This window comes from Triticum aestivum, chromosome 2D, assembly GCF_018294505.1.
Source record: "Triticum aestivum cultivar Chinese Spring chromosome 2D, IWGSC CS RefSeq v2.1, whole genome shotgun sequence".
In the NCBI taxonomy this organism is placed as follows: domain Eukaryota; kingdom Viridiplantae; phylum Streptophyta; class Magnoliopsida; order Poales; family Poaceae; genus Triticum; species Triticum aestivum.
The window spans coordinates 627,264,468-627,283,629 of NC_057799.1; the positions used below are offsets into that span (position 1 = coordinate 627,264,468).

Below are 19,162 nucleotides of genomic sequence, written 5' to 3' on the forward strand. Positions count from 1 at the left end.
GAACAGTATAAATTTAAAAAGAAATACAAGAAAAGGTAAAAATAAAACTGAACTTTTTTTAGCATACATATAGTCAACTCATATATTGGTGTATGAACTTTTACGAAGAAATGACATTCATGGTATTTTTGGCTAAAATGACAAAATAGACGCTATATTAAAAAACATTGTTTCATGAACATTAAGGTCTCGATTGTATTTCTTCACTAAGGATACCACGAGTGTCATTTCTGTACGAAACTACATATGAATAGAATGGTCAACCAAGTTTGATATCCCAAAAGTTCAGAATTTTTCGAATATTTATAGTATTTTTAATTAACTATTCACATGGATACGCGTGGAACCATGTCGCATTTTCGTGCTACTACTAATCTACTCCAATCCAACCAATTTTTTACTACTAGTCAAGCCCATCTCGTACTAATCTACTCCAATCCAACCAAATTTCTACTACTAGTCAAGCCCATCTCGTACTAATCTACTCCAATCCAACCAAATTTCTACTACTAGTCAAGCCCATTTCGTCTCGCTCTCTGCTGCTCCTGCACCAGCGATGGACCCTCGGCGCACAGTGAAGTTCAGTTCCCTGCAGCTACGCCGTCGCCGATGCCGCCATATACCTAACGTCGAACATGTGCGGTCGCGGGTCGGTCGACATACATCACGGGCGCGTAGCAGCCATTTCTCCCAGGATAACCACCACGCGCGTGCGCGCCCATACAGGTCGGCATCCAGTCACACAGCCATGTCCTTACTGGCCTGAGACGGAGAGAGGCCACACTCCATCCAGAGAGCGAGAGAGGGGATGAGGGCGCCGCCGCCCTCCCTGCTTCCTCTCCTGCTCGCCACCGCCTTCCTGTCCCCGTCCCCCTCGATCGCCACCGACAAGTTGGACCAGACCGCGTCCATCGCCGGCAACCAGACGCTCGAGTCGGCCGGCGGAGTGTTCAGGCTCGGCTTCTTCGTCCCACCCGGCAGCTCCGACGGCAGGGCCTACCTCGGCATATGGTACGCCAGCATCCCGGAGAAGACGGTCGTGTGGGTCGCCAATCGCCGGAATCCGGTCGTCAGACCTCCCGGCGTCCTCACTCTCTCTTCCGACGGCCGGCTTGTGATCCTCGACGGCCGTAACGCCACCGTGTGGTCCTCCGACAACGCTGCCGGCTCGGGCGGCGTAGCCACCCGCGCCACCGCGCAGCTGCTCGACAACGGCGACCTGGTCGTGAGCCACGGCGGGGAAAGTCAAAGTGGATCGACGACGGGTCGGACCAGCGTGGCGTGGGAGAGTTTCGACTACCCGACGGACACGCTGCTCCCCGGCATGAAGCTCGGGGTGGACGGCAGGAGCGGCATCTCCAGGAACATCACGTCGTGGCGCAGCGCGGCCGACCCCTCGCCGGGGGCCTACACGTTCAAGCTCGTCAGCGGCGGGCTGCCGGAGTTCTTCCTCTTCCGGGGCCTGTCCAAGACGTACGCCAGCGGGCCGTGGAACGGCGCGGAGCTCACCGGCGTGCCCAACCTCAAGTCCAGGGACTTCATATTCACGGTCCTGTCCAACCCCGACGAGACCTACTACACCTACTACGTCAGCGACCCGTCGGTGCTGTCGCGCTTCGTCCTCAACGGCACGACGGGGCAGGTGCAGCGCTTCTCGTGGCACCGCGGCGGCGGAGGCGGAGGCGGCTGGAGCGGCTTCTGGCACTTCCCGCTCGACCCGTGCGACAGCTACGCCAGGTGCGGGGCGTTCGGGTACTGCGACGTCGGCCAGTCCCCGCTGTGCAGCTGCCTGCCGGGGTTCCGGCCGCGGTCGCCTCAGCGGTGGAGCCTCGGGGACGGCTCCGGCGGCTGCGTCAGGACGACCAACCTGAGCTGCGGGGCCGGAGACGGGTTCTGGACAGTGAGCCGGATGAAGCTGCCGGAGGCGACCAGCGCGACGGTGCACGCCGGCGTGACCATGGACCAGTGCAGGAAGATGTGCCTCGGCAACTGCAGCTGCAGGGCGTACGCGGCGGCGGACGTCAGCGGGGGCATCAACCGCGGGTGCGTCATCTGGGCCGTGGATCTGATCGACATGCGGCAGTACCCGGAGGTCGTGCAGGATGTGTACATCCGGCTCGCGCAGTCCGAGGTTGATGCCTTGACCGCTGCCGGTTAGTAGCACTACAACTCTGCCTCGACTAACTTTTTTTCCAAATTTCTCATTTCAATTCGAGAGCCATGTCGATTTCTTCAGCTAACCGGCGAAGCCATGTCGTGGTTGTGATCGCCGCCGTGGCGGCTATCTCCGGCGTGCTTCTTCTGGGGGCCTTTGCCTTTGGCTGTCTTTGTTTCTGGAGAAACAGGGCGGCGCCGGCCGGCAGTCGGGACAACGAGCTTCCATTAAGGGCCACAAAACTTAAACGCCCACGGGACGATCAGCGGTTCTCCGAAGAGAACAAGATGAGCGGCGAGGAAGATGATCTTGACCTTCGGGTGTTCGATCTGGCAGTGATTCTGGCCGCCACAAACAACTTCGCTGCCGACAGTAAGATTGGACAAGGTGGATTTGGCCCTGTCTATCTGGTAACTAGTAAGATCAAGTAATAACAATGTCGATCACTCAGCTCTCCGTTGTGCTTGCAAATAAAAATGAGCACGTACGTACATGCGCAGGGAAGGCTTGAGGATGGGCAAGAAGTGGCTGTGAAGAGGCTGTCAAGGAAATCAGCACAGGGGGTGGAGGAATTCAAGAACGAGGTGAAGCTCATAGCCAAGCTCCAGCACAGGAACCTGGTGAGGCTGCTCGGCTGCTGCATCGACGGCGACGAGAGGATGCTCGTCTACGAGTTCATGCACAACAACAGCCTCGACACCTTCATATTTGGTGGTCAGTTCATCTTACACACGGTGGTCTGCTCATTCCGCTCTGATGCTACATTTTGAGTTAATAAATGCGTTCTTTTGTTGAAAAGAAGTTCATCTTGAAGAAAGAACTTAATTTTAACCATGCACCCTTAGTTGAATCAATGACAACGTACTAATTTTGGTCATGCAGATGAAGAAAAGCGCAAGTTACTAAGATGGAAAACGCGCTTCGAGATCATCGCAGGAATCGCACGGGGCCTGCTCTATCTCCACGAGGATTCAAGGCTCCGGATCATCCACAGGGATATGAAGGCAAGCAACGTGTTGTTGGACAGAAACATGATCCCCAAAATCTCGGACTTTGGCATTGCGAGGATGTTCGGTGGTGACCAGACAACCGCATACACCTTGAAAGTCATTGGGACATAGTACGTGAGAACCTATTTCTAAACCAGCTGTGTATAGTACTATTTTCAAGCTGGGTGTGTTATCAGAGATATGTGCTGACTTGTGAGATGGCGGTGCATCAGCGGCTACATGTCACCAGAGTATGCCATGGATGGCGTGTTCTCCATGAAATCCGATATCTACAGCTTTGGTGTCATGGTGCTAGAGATCGTCACCGGCAAGAAGAATCGAGGCTTTTACGACGTCGAGCTTGATCTAAACCTCCTCGGTTATGTAATGCACTGCACGAGCATGATTAATTCCCTCGTGTGATTCTTATTTGATTAACTGTGTTACTAATATGCAATCAATCATGTTGATCGTTTTACAGGCGTGGACGTTGTGGAAGGAAGGCAGAAGCACTGAACTACTTGATGAGGCGATGATGGGCAGTAGCTGTGATCACAGCCAGGTGCGGAGATGCATACAGGTTGCTCTCTTGTGTGTTGACATGCATCCTAGGAATAGGCCACTCATGTCTTCAGTTGTCATGATGTTGGTTGCCGAGAATGCCACGCTGCCAGAGCCAAATGAGCCTGGAGGAAACATCAGAAGGAGCACGTCGGACGGAGAATTGTCCCAAACTCAAAGTGAGTTGACCGTAACTATAACGGATACTCGGTAGTTTGGGTGGACTAGTTGAGATGGAGCGGAAGAGGGCATGCTTTCTGTGTGAAGCATACAAATCTAATTGTGAATTTTCGATCACATAGTTGTTGATAGGTTGTTTCTATAGACATATCCTTTACATCGTGCTACATATTAATATCGTTTTTGTATAACTTGATGAGAAAAAGAAAGAGACTCAAAAGCAGTAGTTGTCATAATTTTCTTTACGGTGCTATATGGTGGGCTTACGCCGGCCTGAACCATTGCATTAATAAACCAGAGCACATTTACAACGAAACGGATTGGGGGTAGGGTAAGAAAGTGAAATAGATAAAATTTAGATTAGAATCTCATAGATAAGTGAAACAACATGGTACTCTAGCATATTCGATGCCTGCTCATTGGTGCATCTGTTAGACCAAAGCATGATGCCATCAGCAGCAGAACAAGCGATTAGGTGGGTTAGTTGAGTGTCGTCCCTGATGTTCGTGGAGCGAACTTTATTATGAAGGCCAGTGCGTCAAAGATGACTCATGTCATGGGGAATCACCGGGGCGATAGAGAACAATTCTTCGCATGGAGAGCATTGATTTTGACAGTGAAGCAGCTGGTGGTCTCGAAGCAGCAAGTAGTTGTCATAATACAACAAGAGGATAGCAAATCCTACAACATAGATATGTTACTAAAGTGGAATCACTAGAAGGAGGGCTCAAACCTTGTATTGTCCTGCTATCTCCAGCGTCGGTGTCATGGTGCTAGAGATCTTCACATGCAAGAAGAATTAAGGCAATTAGGATGTCTAGCTTGATATGAACCTCACCGGCTATGTAATACACTACACGAGCAAGATTAACTCCCACATGTGATCCATATTGACTAATTATGTTACTAATATGCAATCATTTTGGTCGTTTTCTAGGCGTGAATGTCGTGGAAGGCTGGTGGAGACTAGAGATCAGAGGAGGTGGGGTTGGACGAAATTATGTCTAAAGATTTTTCGTGATTGCAAGAAGTTCTGACTAGTCTAAGGAAAAGGTTCCTAAAGAAATAGTAACTTTTCGGGACAAAGACCAAGAAGATACATTGTACTATAGCATCTATTATTGACTTCTTGTAAGGTTCAGAATAATTAGGATATGTGTCCTTGTTATTCAAGTTGTTCAACACAAAGAAGAATATAGCATTGAAAAATAAAATTAGGCCATGTTTGAAATGCACAAACTCAAAAGAGTAGAGGTATAACATGAACATATATTTCAATTTCATGTATCTTAAATATCTTTAAATATTTGTAGGAAGCAAACCCATATGAAAACTACAAAAAATGTTCTTTCACGGATAAGAAAAACACATAAATTGTAGGTGAGGACAGAATGTCAAATGGGACCTCATGTTTGGTTTACTCCATCCGGATGAAAATTATTGGAAGTAGGGATAGCCATTTCATTCAAACATATCAGAAGGATTTTTTTTCTATAGAAATTATATCTATAAAAATTCCTAAGTTTGTTTCCTTTGTTCCAAAATGGGAACACAAAAGAGTACCTTTCAAAAACTATCTTGTTTTATTAAAACGTCACCATACATGCAATGCGCTCGCAAAAATATATTTTATCACAAACGTCACCATAACTTTTTTTTAGAAGGAGAAGTTCTAATTTTGGGGGGATGTACGTTGTGTCCTCGCGTGTTCTAAATTCATGGAAATGACAATATGTATCTTGAAGAGAGGCAAAAAAATCACAAATTTAACAAACACTTATTATTTAACTGAGTTATACAATAGGAAAATATTTTCAAATGATATCATCCATGTGCATGCGTGCATGATCATAGTATTCCATTTTGTTTCAGTATGATTATGGCAGGAAAACATTAGATCGAAACAATAAGTAAAAAAATTAAAATGATATCATACGTTTGCTCAGATGCTAATAACATATTTAATAATAATACTAATAGGAAACGCTTAACATCAACCGGCGGATTGCAGCGGCGGTTGGGGAACGTAGTAATTTCAGAAAAATTCCTACGCACACGCAAGATCATGGTGATGCATAGCAACGAGAGGGAAGAGTGTTGTCTACGTAACCTCGTAGACCGTAAGCGGAAGCGTTATGACAACGCGGTTGATGTTGTCGTACGTCTTCACGATCGACCGATCCTAGCACCGAAGGTACGGCACCTCCGCGGACTGCACACGTTCAGCTCGGCGACGTCCCACGAACTCACGATCCAGTAGAGCTTCGAGGGGGAGCTTCGTCAGCACAGCGGCGTGATGACGGTGATGATGAAGTTACCGACGCAGGGCTTCGCCTAAGCACCACTACGATATGACCGAGGTGGATTATGATGGAGGGGGGCACCGCACACGGCTAAGAGATCAATGATCAACTTGTGTGTCTATGGGGTGCCCCCTCCTCCGTATATAAAGGAGTGGAGGAGGGGGAGGGCCGGCCCTCTACGGCGCGCCCTGGAGGAGTCCTACTCCCACCGGGAGTAGGATCCCCCCCCCCTTCCCTAGTTGGACTAGGAGAGAAGGAAGGGGGGAGAGGGAGGAAGGAAAGGGGGGCGCCGCCCACCTCCTAGTCCAATTCGGACCAGAGGGGGAGGGGCGCGCGGCCTGCCCTGGCCTCCTCTCTCTCTATCCACTATGGCCCAATAAGGCCCATACATTTACCGGGGGTTCCGGTAACCTCCCGGTACTCCGGTAAAATCTCGATTTCACCCGGAACTATTCCGATGTCCAAATATAGGCTTCCAATATATCGATCTTTATGTCTCGACCATTTTGAGACTCCTCGTCATGTCCGTGATCATATCCGGGACTCCGAACTACCTTCGGTACATCAAAACACATAAACTCATAATACCGATCGTCACCGAACGTTAAGCGCGCGGACCCTACGGGTTCGAGAACTATGTAGACATGACCAAGACACGTCTTCGGTCAATAACCAATAGCGGAACCTGGATGCTCATATTGGCTCCTACATATTCTACGAAGATCTTTATCGGTCATACCGCATAACAACATACGTTGTTCCCTTTGTCATCGGTATGTTACTTGCCCGAGATTCGATCGTCGGTATCTCAATACCTAGTTCAATCTCGTTACCGGCAAGTCTCTTTACTCGTTCCGTAATACATCATCCCGCAACTAACTCATTAGTTGCATTGCTTGCAAGGCTTATAGTGATGTGCATTACCGAGAGGGCCCAGAGATACCTCTCCGACAATCGGAGTGACAAATCTTAATCTCGATCTATGTCAACTCAACAAACACCATCGGAGACACCTGTAGAGCACCTTTATAATCACCCAGTTACGTTGTGACGTTTGGTAGCACACAAAGTGTTCCTCTGGTATTTGGGAGTTGCATAATCTCATAGTCATAGGAACATGTATAAGTCATGAAGAAAGCAATAGCAATATACTAAATGATCGAATGCTAAGCTAACGGAATGGGTCAAGTCAATCACATCATTCTCTAATGATGTGATCCCGTTAATCAAATGACAACTCATGTCTATGGATAGGAAACTTAACCATCTTTGATTCAACGAGCTAGTCAAGTAGAGGCATACTAGTGACACTCTGTTTGTCTATGTATTCACACATGTACTAAGTTTCTGGTTAATACAATTTTAGCATGAATAATAAACATTTATCATGATATAAGGAAATATAAATAACAACTTTATTATGGCCTCTAGGGTATATTTCCTTCAGTCTCCCACTTGCACTAGAGTCAATAATCTAGTTCACATCGCCATGTGATTTAACACCAACAGTTCACATCACCATGTGATTAACACCCATAGTTCACATCAACATGTGACCAACACTCAAAGGGTTTACTAGAGTCAGTAAACTTAGTTCACATCGCCATGTGATTAACACCCAAAGAGTACTAAGGTGTGATCATGTTTTGCTTGTGAGAGAATTTTAGTCAACGGGTCTGGCATATTCAGATCCGTATGTATTTTGCAAATTTCTATGTCAACAATGCTCTGCACGGAGCTACTCTAGCTAATTGCTCCCACTTTCAATATGTATCGAGATTGAGACTTAGAGTCATCTGGATCAGTGTCAAAACTTGCATCGACGTAACCCTTTACGACGAACCTTTTGTCACCTCCATAATCGAGAAACATATCCTTATTCTACTAAGGATAATTTTGACCGCTGTTCAGTGATCTACTCCTAGATCACTATTGTACTCCCTTGGCAAACTCAGTGTAGGGTATACAATAGATCCGATACACAGCATGGCATACTTTATAGAACCTATGGCTGAGGCATAGGGAATGACTTTCATTCTCTTTCTATCTTCTGCCGTAGTCGGGCTTTGAGTCTTACTCAATTTCACACCTTGTAACACAGGCAAGAACTCTTTCTTTGACTGTTCCATTTTGAACTACTTTAAAATCTTGTCAAGGTATGTACTCATTGAAAAAACTTATCAAGCGTCTTGATCTATCTTTATAGATCTTGATGCTCAATATGTAAGCAGCTTCACCGAGGTATTTCTTTGAAAAACTCCTTTCAAATACTCCTTTATGCTTTCCAGAAAATTCTACATTATTTCCGATCAACAATATGTCATTCACATATAATTATCAGAAATGTTGTAGTGCTCCCACTCACTTTCTTGTAAATACAGGCTTCACCGCAAGTCTGTATAAAACTATATGCTTTGATCAACTCATCAAAGCGTATATTCCAACTCCGAGATGCTTGCACCAGTCCATAGATGGATCGCTGGAGCTTGCACATTTTGTTAGCACCTTTAGGATCGACAAAACCTTCTGATTGCATCATATACAACTCTTCTTTAAGAAATCCATTAAGGAATGTAGTTTTGACATCCATTTGCCAGATTTCATAAAATGTGGCAATTTGCTAACATGATTCGGACAGACTTAAGCATCGCTACGAGTGAGAAAATCTCATCGTAGTCAACACCTTGAACTTTGTCAAAACCTTTTTCGACAAGTCTAGCTTTGTAGATAGTAACACTACTATCAGCGTCCGTCTTCCTCTTGAAGATCCATTTATTTTCTATGGCTTGCCGATCATCGGGCAAGTCAACCAAAGTCCACACTTTGTTCTCATACATGGATCCCATCTCAGATTTCATGGCCTCAAGCCATTTCGCGGAATCTGGGCTCATCATCGCTTCCTCATAGTTCGTAGGTTCGTCATGGTCAAGTAACATGACCTCCAGAACAGGATTACCGTACCACTCTGGTGCGGATCTCACTCTGGTTGACCTACGAGGTTCGGTAGTAACTTGATCTGAAGTTACATGATCATCATCATTAGCTTCCTCACTAATTGGTGTAGGAGTCACAGGAACAGATTTCTGTGATGAACTACTTTCCAATAAGGGAGCAGGTACGGTTACCTCATCAAGTTCTACTTTCCTCCCACTCACTTCTTTCGAGAGAAAACTCCTTCTCTAGAAAGGATCCATTCTTAGCAACGAATATCTTGCCTTCGGATCTGTGATAGAAGGTATACCCAACAGTTACTTTTGGGTATCCTATGAAGACGCACTTCTCCGACTTGGGTTTGAGCTTATCAACATGAAACTTTTTCACATAAGCATCGCAACCCCAAACTTTAAGAAACGACAGCTTAGGTTTCTTGTTAAACCCCAGTTCATACGGTGTCGTCTCAACGGATTTAGATGGTGCCCTTTTTAACGTGAATGCGGCTGTCTCTAATGCATAACCCCAAAATGATAGTGGTAAATCGGTAAGAGACATCATAGATTGCACCATATCTAATAAAGTACGGTTATGATGTTCGGACACACCATTACGCTGTGGTGTTGCAGGTGGCGTGAGTTGCGAAACTATTCCGCATTATTTCAAATGAAGACCAAACTCGTAACTCAAATATTCTCCTCCACGATCAGATCGTAGAAACTTTATTTTCTTGTTACGATGATTTTCCACTTCACTCTGAAATTATATGAACTTTTCAAATGTTTCAGACTTATGTTTCATCAAGTAGATATACCCATATCTGCTCAAATCATCCGTGAAGGTCAAAAAATAACGATACCCGCCGCGAGCCTCAACACTCATCGGATCGCATACATCAGTATGTATTATTTCCAATAAGTCAGTTGCTCGTTCCATTGTTCTGAAGAACGGAGTCTTAGTCATCTTGCCCATAAGGCATGGTTCGCAAGTATCAAGTGATTCATAATCAAGTGATTCCAAAATCTCATCAGCATGGAGTTTCTTCGTGCGCTTTACGCCAATATGACCTAAACAGCAGTGCCACAAATAAGTTGCACTATCATTATTAACTTTGCATCTTTTGGCTTCAATATTATGAATATGTGTATCACTACGATCGAGATCCAACAAACCATTTTCATTGGGTGTATGACCATAGAAGGTTTTATTCATGTAAACAGAACAACAATTATTCTCTAACTTAAATGAATAACGTATTGCAATAAACATGATCAAATCATATTCATGCTCAACGCAAACACCAAATAACACTTATTTAGGTTCAACACTAATCCCGAAAGTATAGGGAGTGTGCGATGATGATCATATCAATCTTGGAACTACTTCCAACACACATCGTCACCTTGCCCTTAACTAGTTTCTGTTCGTTCTGCAACTCCCGTTTCGAGTTACTACTCTTAGCAACTAAACCAGTATCAAATGCCGAGGGGTTGCTATAAACACTAGTAAAGTACACATCAATAACATGTATATCCAATATACCTTTGTTCACTTTGCCATCCTTATTATCGGCCAAGTATCCAGGGCAGTTCCACTTCCAGTGACCATTTCCTTTGTAGTAGAAGCACCCAGTTTCAGGCTTGGGTCTAGCTCTGGGCTTCTACATGGGAGCAGCAACTTGCTTGCCGTTCTTTTTGAAGTTCCCCTTCTTCCCTTTGCCCTTTTCTTGAAACTAGTGGTCTTGTCAACCATCAACACTTGATGCTTTTCTTGATTTCTACCTTCGTCGATTTAAGCATCACGAAGAGCTTGAGAATCGTTTCCGTTATCCCTTGCATATTATAGTTCATCACGAAGTTCTAGTAACTTGGTGATAGTGACTAGAGAACTCTGTCAATCACTATCTTATCTGGAAGATTAACTCCCACTTGATTCAAGTGATTGTAGTACTCAGACATTCTGAGCACATGCTCACTAGCTGAGCTATTCTCCTCCATCTTGTAGGCAAAGTACTTGTCAAAGGTCTCATACCTTTCGACATGGGCATGAGTCTGAAATACTAATTTCAACTCTTGGAACATCTCATATGCTCCGTGGCGTTTCAAAAACGTCTTTGAAGCCCCGATTCTAAGCCGTAAAGCATGGTGCACTAAACTATCAAGTAGTCATCATATCGAGCTTGCCAAACGTTCATAACGTCTGCATTTGCTCCTGCAATCGGTCTGTCACCTAGCGGTGCATCAAGGACATAATTCTTCTGTGCAGCAATGAGGATAATCCTCAGATCACGGATCCAATCCGCATCATTGCTACTAACATCTTTCAACTTAGTTTTCTCTAGGAACATATCAAAAATAAAACAGGGGAGCTAAACGCGAGCTATTGATCTACAACATAGATATGCTAATAGTACCAGGACTAAGTTCACGATAAATTAAAGTTCAATTAATCATATTACTTAAGAACTCCCACTTAGATAGACATCCCTCTAATCATCTAAGTGATCACGTGATCCATATCAACTAAACCATGTCCGATCATCACGTGAGATGGAGTAGTTTTCAATGGTGAACATCACTATGTTGATCATATCAACTATCTAATTCACGCTCGACCTTTCGGTCTCAGTGTTCCGAGGCCATATCTGCATATGCTAGGCTCGTCAAGTTTAACCCGAGTATTCTGCGTGTGCAAAACTGGCTTGCACCCTTTGTATGTGAACGTAGAGCTTATCACACCCGATCATCACGTGGTGTCTCGGCACGACGAATTTTTGCAACGGTGCATACTCAGGGAGAACACTTGTACCTTGAAATTTAGTGAGAGATCATCTTATAATGCTACCGTCAATCAAAGCAGAATAAGATGCATAAAGGATAAACATCACATGCAATCAATATAAGTGATATGATATGGCCATCATCATCTTGTGCCTTTGATCTCCATCTCCAAAGCACTGTCATGATCACCATCGTCACCGGCTTGACACCTTGATCTCCATCGAAGCATCGTTGTCGTCTCGCCAACTATTGCTACTACGACTATCGCTACCGCTTAGTGATAAAGTAAAGCAATTACAGGGCGATTGCATTGCATATAATAAAGCGACAACCATATGGCTCCTGCCAGTTGCCGATAACTTTGTTACAAAACATGATCATCTCATACAATAAAATATAGCATCTTGCCTTGACCATATCACATCACAACATGCCCTGCAAAAACAAATTAGACGTCCTCTACTTTGTTGTTGCAAGTTTTACGTGGCTGCTACGGGCTGAGCAAGAACCGTTTTACCTACGCATCAAAACCACAACGATATTTCGTCAAGTTAGTGTTGTTTTAACCTTCAACAAGGATCGGGTGTAGTCACACCCGATTCAGCTAAAGTTGGAGAAACTGACACCCACCAGCCACCTGTGTGCGAAGCACGTCGGTAGAACTAGTCTCGCGTAAGCGTACGCGTAATGTCGGTCCGGGCCGCTTCATCCAACAATACCGCTGAATCAAAGTATGACATGCTGGTAAGCAATATGACTATTATCGCCCACAACTCACTTGTGTTCTACTCGTGCATATAACATCTACGCATAAACCTGGCTCGGATGCCACTGTTGGGGAATGTAGTAATTTCAAAAAAAATCCTACGCACACGCAAGATCATGGTGATGCATAGCAACGAGAGGGGAGAGTGTTGTCTACGTACCCTCGTAGACCGTAAGCGGAAGCGTTATGACAACGCGGTTGATGTAGTCGTACGTCTTCACAATCGACCGATCCTAGCACCGAAGGTATGGCACCTCCGCGGACTGCACACGTTCAGCTCGGCGACGTCCCACGAACTCACGATCCAGTAGGGCTTCGAGGGAGAGCTTTGTTAGCACGACGGTGTGATGACGGTGATGATAAAGTTACCGATGCAGGGCTTCACCTAAGCACCGCTACGATATGACCGAGGTGGATTATGGTGGAGGGGGGCACCGCACACGGCTAAGAGATCAATGATCAACTTGTGTGTCTATGGGGTGCCCCCCTCCTCCGTAGGGGGGAGGGCCGGCCCTCTATGGCGCGCCCTGGAGGAGTCCTACTCCCACCGGGAGTAGGATTCCCCCCTTCCCTAGTTGGACTAGGAGAGAAGGAAGGGGGGAGAGGGGGGAAGGAAAGGGGGGCGCCGCCCCCCTCCTAGTCCAATTCGGACTAGAGGGGGAGGGGGCGCGCGGCCTGCCCTGGCCTCCTCTCTCTCTCTCTCCACTATGGCCCAATAAGGCCCATACCTTTACCGGGGGGTTCCGGTAACCTCCCGGTACTCCGGTAAAATCCCGATTTCACCCGGAACTATTCCGATGTCCAAATATAGGCTTCCAATATATCGATCTTTATGTATCGACCATTTCGAGACTCCTCGTCATGTCCGTGATCATATCCGGGACTCCGAACTACCTTCGGTACATCAAAACACATAAACTCATAATATCGATCGTCTCCGAATGTTAAGCGTGCGGACCCTACGGGTTCGAGAACTATGTAGACATGACCGAGACACGTCTCCGGTAGTAACCAATAGCGGAACCTGGATGCTCATATTGGCTCCTGCATATTCTACGAAGATCTTTATTGATCAAACCGCATAACAACATACGTTGTTCCCTTTGTCATCGGTATGTTACTTGCCCGAGATTCGATCGTCGATATCTCAATACCTAGTTCAATCTCGTTACCGGCAAGTCTCTTTACTCGTTCCGTAATACATCATCCCGCAACTAACTCATTAGTTGCATTGCTTGCAAGGCTTATAGTGATGTGCATTACCGAGAGGGCCTAGAGATACCTCTCCGACAATCGGAGTGACAAATCCTAATCTCGATCTATGCCAACTCAACAAACACCATCGGAGACACCTGTAGAGCACCTTTATAATCACCCAGTTATGTTGTGACGTTTGGTAGCACACAAAGTGTTCCTCCGGTATTCGGGAGTTGCATAATCTCATAGTCATAGGAACATGTATAAGTCATGAAGAAAGCAATAGCAATATACTAAAGGATCGCATGCTAAGCTAACGGAATGGGTCAAGTCAATCACATCATTCTCTAATGATGTGATCCTGTTAATCAAATGACAACTCATGTCTATGGCTAGGAAACTTAACCATCTTTGATTCAACGAGCTAGTCAAGTAGAGGCATACTAGTGACACTCTGTTTGTCTATGTATTCACACATGTACTAAGTTTCCGGTTAATACAATTCTAGCATGAATAATAAACATTTATCATGATATAAGGAAATATAAATAACAACTTTATTATTGGCTCTAGGGCATATTTCCTTCAGCGGCCGTGTCCGCCACCTTCCCTGGATGGATGCGTCCAGTGAGGGCCTATATACCATCCTTCATGCAACGGGGGCTATGCTTCTGAAATATATGCGGTGCTGCAATGGTCTACGACGGGTTTATGTTTTACAATAAAAACTCTCTTGCGAAAAATTTCTGCAACAAGACCTTAGTTGGAAAAAAAAATTGCAACAAAACCTCAGTTGCAAAAATGTGTGTGCAACAAAACAGTTGTTGCAATATACATGTGTTGCGGAAATATTTCTGCAACAAGACCTGTGTTGCAATGGTGGAGCCACGCTAGGCCGATCGATGCGGCAGATCTGACGGCTCGCGACCCGGCTGATATTTTAAAAAGATTAGCCGATGGACGCGTAGCACGCCCTTATTACTATACACGTGGAAGCTAATTTCAAACCTCTGCTTGCGACATACCCAAACTTTTTGTCATCGCGTCTGATCTGGATATCCTTGTTAGCAATGTGTTTGCCGAGGGCCAAATCAACTTGGCTTTTCTGTGCAACTTAACTGGGCTAGAGCGTGCTTTCTTTAAGGGAAGACCATCATAGCTAGCTTGATCAAACTTAAATAGCGATTGCATAATTTTGTATTTCTTTCAATAGGAAGTTTGGAGGATCATCGTCCCAAAAACCAGAAAACTTTTTCAAAAATCTGAACTTAGCTAGCTCATGAGCTACACCATTAGCTACCCTATTAGAGTGCATATATTTGACGCTCCCAATCAAATTGGATGTATCAAGACCACTGAGTCCCACCATTGTGGATGGCCATTACAGAAATTAATGACTTCAAGAGAATCCGACTCCGCTTCAACATTATTAAACCCCAAAGAATTAGAAAGAATTAGCCCATCTTTCATAGCAAGTGCTTCCGCAGTAGTAGCATTGGCTGCATGGGTTAGATAACAACACTTAGCTGCCAAAACTATACATTATGATCTCGAAATATTGTCACAGCTGTGTCAGGCCCTTCATCAAAGTAGGAGGATGTGTCAACATTCAGTTTCAATGCTCTGGGATTAGGCCTGGACCGTCGTTCATCCATAACTGAGCTAAGCATGCTGCTTGGGAAACACTCCAAACTCAGTTGGGCTACACTCATGTTTTTGCAAACAGGGAGTCTGTCAAATTGGAGCTTCAGGCGTCTGGGATTTTTTTTGTCAAATCTCTATACCCCAAATTGTGCCAAAGTCCTAGGGTGCAATTCATGAAGGCCCTCTGGTCTACGAGGGTTCCACTAAAATTCACACTTTTTTCTGGCGGGCCTCTCTTAACCGCCTACCAACATCGCTTAACCTTCAGAAACGGCGAGGCCTTAGCATCGGTTTTTGCGCCCTCTGCAGTTGCCCGAAACACGTAACACCCCTACCAAATTTCGTCTCATGGACCATAATTTCAACATCACTCTCACGGAGTGGTACAACTACTTTGGCTTCCAAACAACAACGAAAACCTCCGTTACACCTATGACACCCTAGAACCACATACAACTGACTTGTTTGATCAGATGAGCTACCAAGGCTATAAGCTTAGGACAAGTTGCATTGAGTGTCCTGCTATTCGATATTTTTACTATGTTATCACTAACTCGTTGCAGGCACGAGGAGAATTTCCAAAGGTTAATGAAGAGAATATGCTCATTCTTGGGAAAGCTATGATTCCCGACATCACTACTCTCCCAACTTGGGCATGATACTTTTGCTTCACCTTGCATAACAAGGAAATTGTGCACAAGGAGACATCGCTTGCGATGGAGTGATCATTATGTTTGGCCAACTCCCTTCACTTGAACTTCACTCACCTTCGCCCGCTTGTCAGTAATACCCTTGTTAATTTATGTTTTCGCTACGAGCCCGTGGATTTGACTCCGCTCCGCCTGTCGCTCTGAGATCCTGGTGTCTCGGCTTCGACTAGTAGATAGATAGGGTATTAGTCCTCGCAGGGGGAAGCTCGGACGAATGGTGATACTTATTCTTCGACTTAGTCTTTCGAGCTCCAATCCTCCTCAAGCTCATATGTTGGGATGGATTAGACGAAACTCCAATGTAGATTCCTGTCAGCTCCCAAGGGCAAATAGGTTGGGGTTTCTCACCGAGCATACTCAACAACAATATTTGATGTCGGTTTCTTCAAATCGAGTCAAGGATTCAACAACGAAGACTAGGGCTCCGTGGTGATAGTCCTTAGGGGCACATGCACGAAGAGTTCTCGGCTGTTATCGAGAAGGCCAGGCCGGCTCCGGTATGAAACGGCAACAACGGCGTGTTTAGACAACAATAATGGTTGTTCAGTGGTCTATGGACCTCAATTTAATTTTTATTATTTTTTTGAGGTGCTTTGTACTTCCGGTGGATCTTTGAAATAGATTTGTTCCATTTGCGAATAAAAAGAATAGACCTTGTGACATGTCTGTGGGCTTTGTTAATTTAAAGCGGGGTGTTCCTTGCTCCTTTTATATCTGTAAAAGAAGCAGAAATTAACTCGAAGCCAAATATACCAGGAAAACGTCATATGATTTGGTTACAAAATGGGCAATCGATAACTCAAATCAGATGACAGTTTGACAAAGAAAAAAGTACTTAAGAGGAAAAAAATCAAAAAATTTGAAAAAAAGTTAATAAAATCGCTAGAAGGAGGGCTCGAACCTCCGACCTTGTGGTTAACAGCCACACGCTCTAACCAACTGAGCTACTCCAGCTTTGTGTTCAATTAAATATTACTATGCTACATAAATATTTGGTCTACTGCGTGATTAGAAATTGAGTTAGGCAGTTCCAACTGGAGCAGTTCCTGAACCGCGGGGAAGAGTCTGCCACAGCCGGGGAGGTTCTTGCGTCCCTGGCGGCCCCGCGGGTGCAGTTTCCTGATTTGGTTGTATTGTTACTAGTCGAACTTTTGCCGTTGCGTATTGCAGATTCTTTATTGTAACCATTGCAAAAAATAAGATTCTTTATTGTAAATTTTGTTGTATGGTGTACGTGAACGAACAGAGAAATAGGAGATTTGATTCCGATTTTTCACCCGCAAAAAAAAAAAAGCTAATTTGATTCTGATTCCCTACCAAACAGAGAGTAAAATCATAAGGTTGTCTTGCCAATGAGATTCCTTAGTGTTATTAAAATGGTAAAGAATTTATATTACATGACTGGTTCGAAACAGTATGCAAACCATAGAAATGCCGTTTAAAATTTGAATACTATGAGTATGTTGCTAGCTAAACATGCAAAGAGCTATACTTGTTTAGATTGTACATGATGTCCATGTAAGAGGTAATCTCACCACTGTTACGAAAGAGGCGCGTTTGCTGCGGCGAGGTGTTGCATCGCGATGGGCGTGGTGTGGTGTCAGCAATAGATGGCGTCCTGTACATTCAGATTTTTCTCCTAAACTAGAATTTGGTGACACCAGAATTATCCCAGTATCAACAAACTATTATTACATCATCATGACTTGGCTGGAGTCTTATGTTCTTTTGCATCTTTTGCTTTGAACCTAGGTCGACTCGGCCATAAAAGAGGGTGGAGACATCCTGAAGAGAATTATTACATAAAACCACCGCACTTGGGGCTAGGGTAACAATTTGGTTTCACATTTGTGTCAGGGCATAAAAAACCACAACTCTGCGCCTAAACTATAATATAACACGGAGCACTGATGGTCGAATTTGCTCGCGAAAACACCGAAACTGACTTATTGGGCCCACCTGTTGGGCTGACGAAGACCAAAATTTTAACCATGTGGCAAATGAGACTTAGTCCCCACCTGTCAATGACCATATGGTCTTCTTCTTCATATAACTGTTTCTATGGGACATTCCGTCGAGCACTTCTAGGCGCCCAGAGAGCGGCGGCGTGCTTCCCGTGCCCTGAGTCCTCGTCTGCTCGCCGCAAACCTTGCCATGGGTGCTCTGGATGGACGAAGCTCGTCGTCGGCCCTCGAGTGTTCTGCATTTAGATGAACTCCAACGGCACCATGGCGACGTCCCTCGCGAGCGCGCCAGCGAGCCGGAGCACGAGCAGCGGGCGAGGCCCTTGGTGAGCTGCGCGTCGGAGTGAGCCTGACTCCACATCCGGCGCGGCGAGGACCAGGAGCTGCGCGGCATGGCTCCACCTCCGGTATGGCGTGGACCAGGAGTTAGGCAGCGTGGCTTCACCTCCGGCGCCGCATGGACCAGGAGCTGCGTGTCTGAGTCAGCTTGGCTCCACCTCCAGACATGGTTGGCATCCCTTTTTCATCGTCGGATACAGGGGCGGCGTAGGCGAGGAGGACGCCGTGGACGGCGGCGAGGCAGCGATCTGGGCGACGGGGTGGATGGGCGCGCGGCGCGGCCTCCGCCGGTGGGCCCTTCCTGTGCCTCCTCCCTTTCCTCCCGAAGACCATCTCCGGTCAATGCGCCCGCGCGCTTGCCTCCGCTCCGGACCAGCAGTCGCAGGGAAACGACGAGGAAGAAGAAGATAAAAAGGAGAAAGACAAGGAGCGACTGACTGGTGGGTCCCCCATCCACCTCAGCTCGTCAAGTAGTGACTTGGATTAGTCTTCGCCACGTCAGCCCGACAGGTAGGCCCAACTTGTTAGTTTTGCTGTTTTCGCAAGCAAATCAGATGATCAGTACTCTCTGTTACGGACTAGGCGCATTTTCAATCTTTTTGTGCCCTGACTAAAATTTGATACCAAGTTATTATCATAACCC

The 19,162-nt window shown here is 45.7% G+C and overlaps 1 protein-coding gene and 1 non-coding gene across 2 annotated transcripts; one reads left to right on the forward strand and one right to left on the reverse strand.

Moving 5' to 3' along the window:
• The first annotated feature begins 653 nt into the window (after positions 1 to 653).
• LOC123055123 (receptor-like serine/threonine-protein kinase SD1-8) lies at positions 654 to 5,077 on the forward strand. Its single transcript, XM_044479061.1, has 7 exons — positions 654 to 2,153; positions 2,237 to 2,565; positions 2,656 to 2,869; positions 3,038 to 3,275; positions 3,378 to 3,528; positions 3,626 to 3,884; positions 4,823 to 5,077. Exons 1-7 carry the CDS (start codon positions 809 to 811, stop codon positions 4,891 to 4,893), a joined length of 2,607 nt encoding a protein of 868 aa, XP_044334996.1. The 5' UTR covers positions 654 to 808; the 3' UTR covers positions 4,894 to 5,077.
• A 12,019-nt stretch (positions 5,078 to 17,096) lies between these two features.
• Positions 17,097 to 17,170, reverse strand: TRNAN-GUU (transfer RNA asparagine (anticodon GUU)). Its single transcript has one exon. It is a non-coding gene; the product is annotated as a tRNA-Asn (tRNA).
• Positions 17,171 to 19,162: the final 1,992 nt, after the last annotated feature.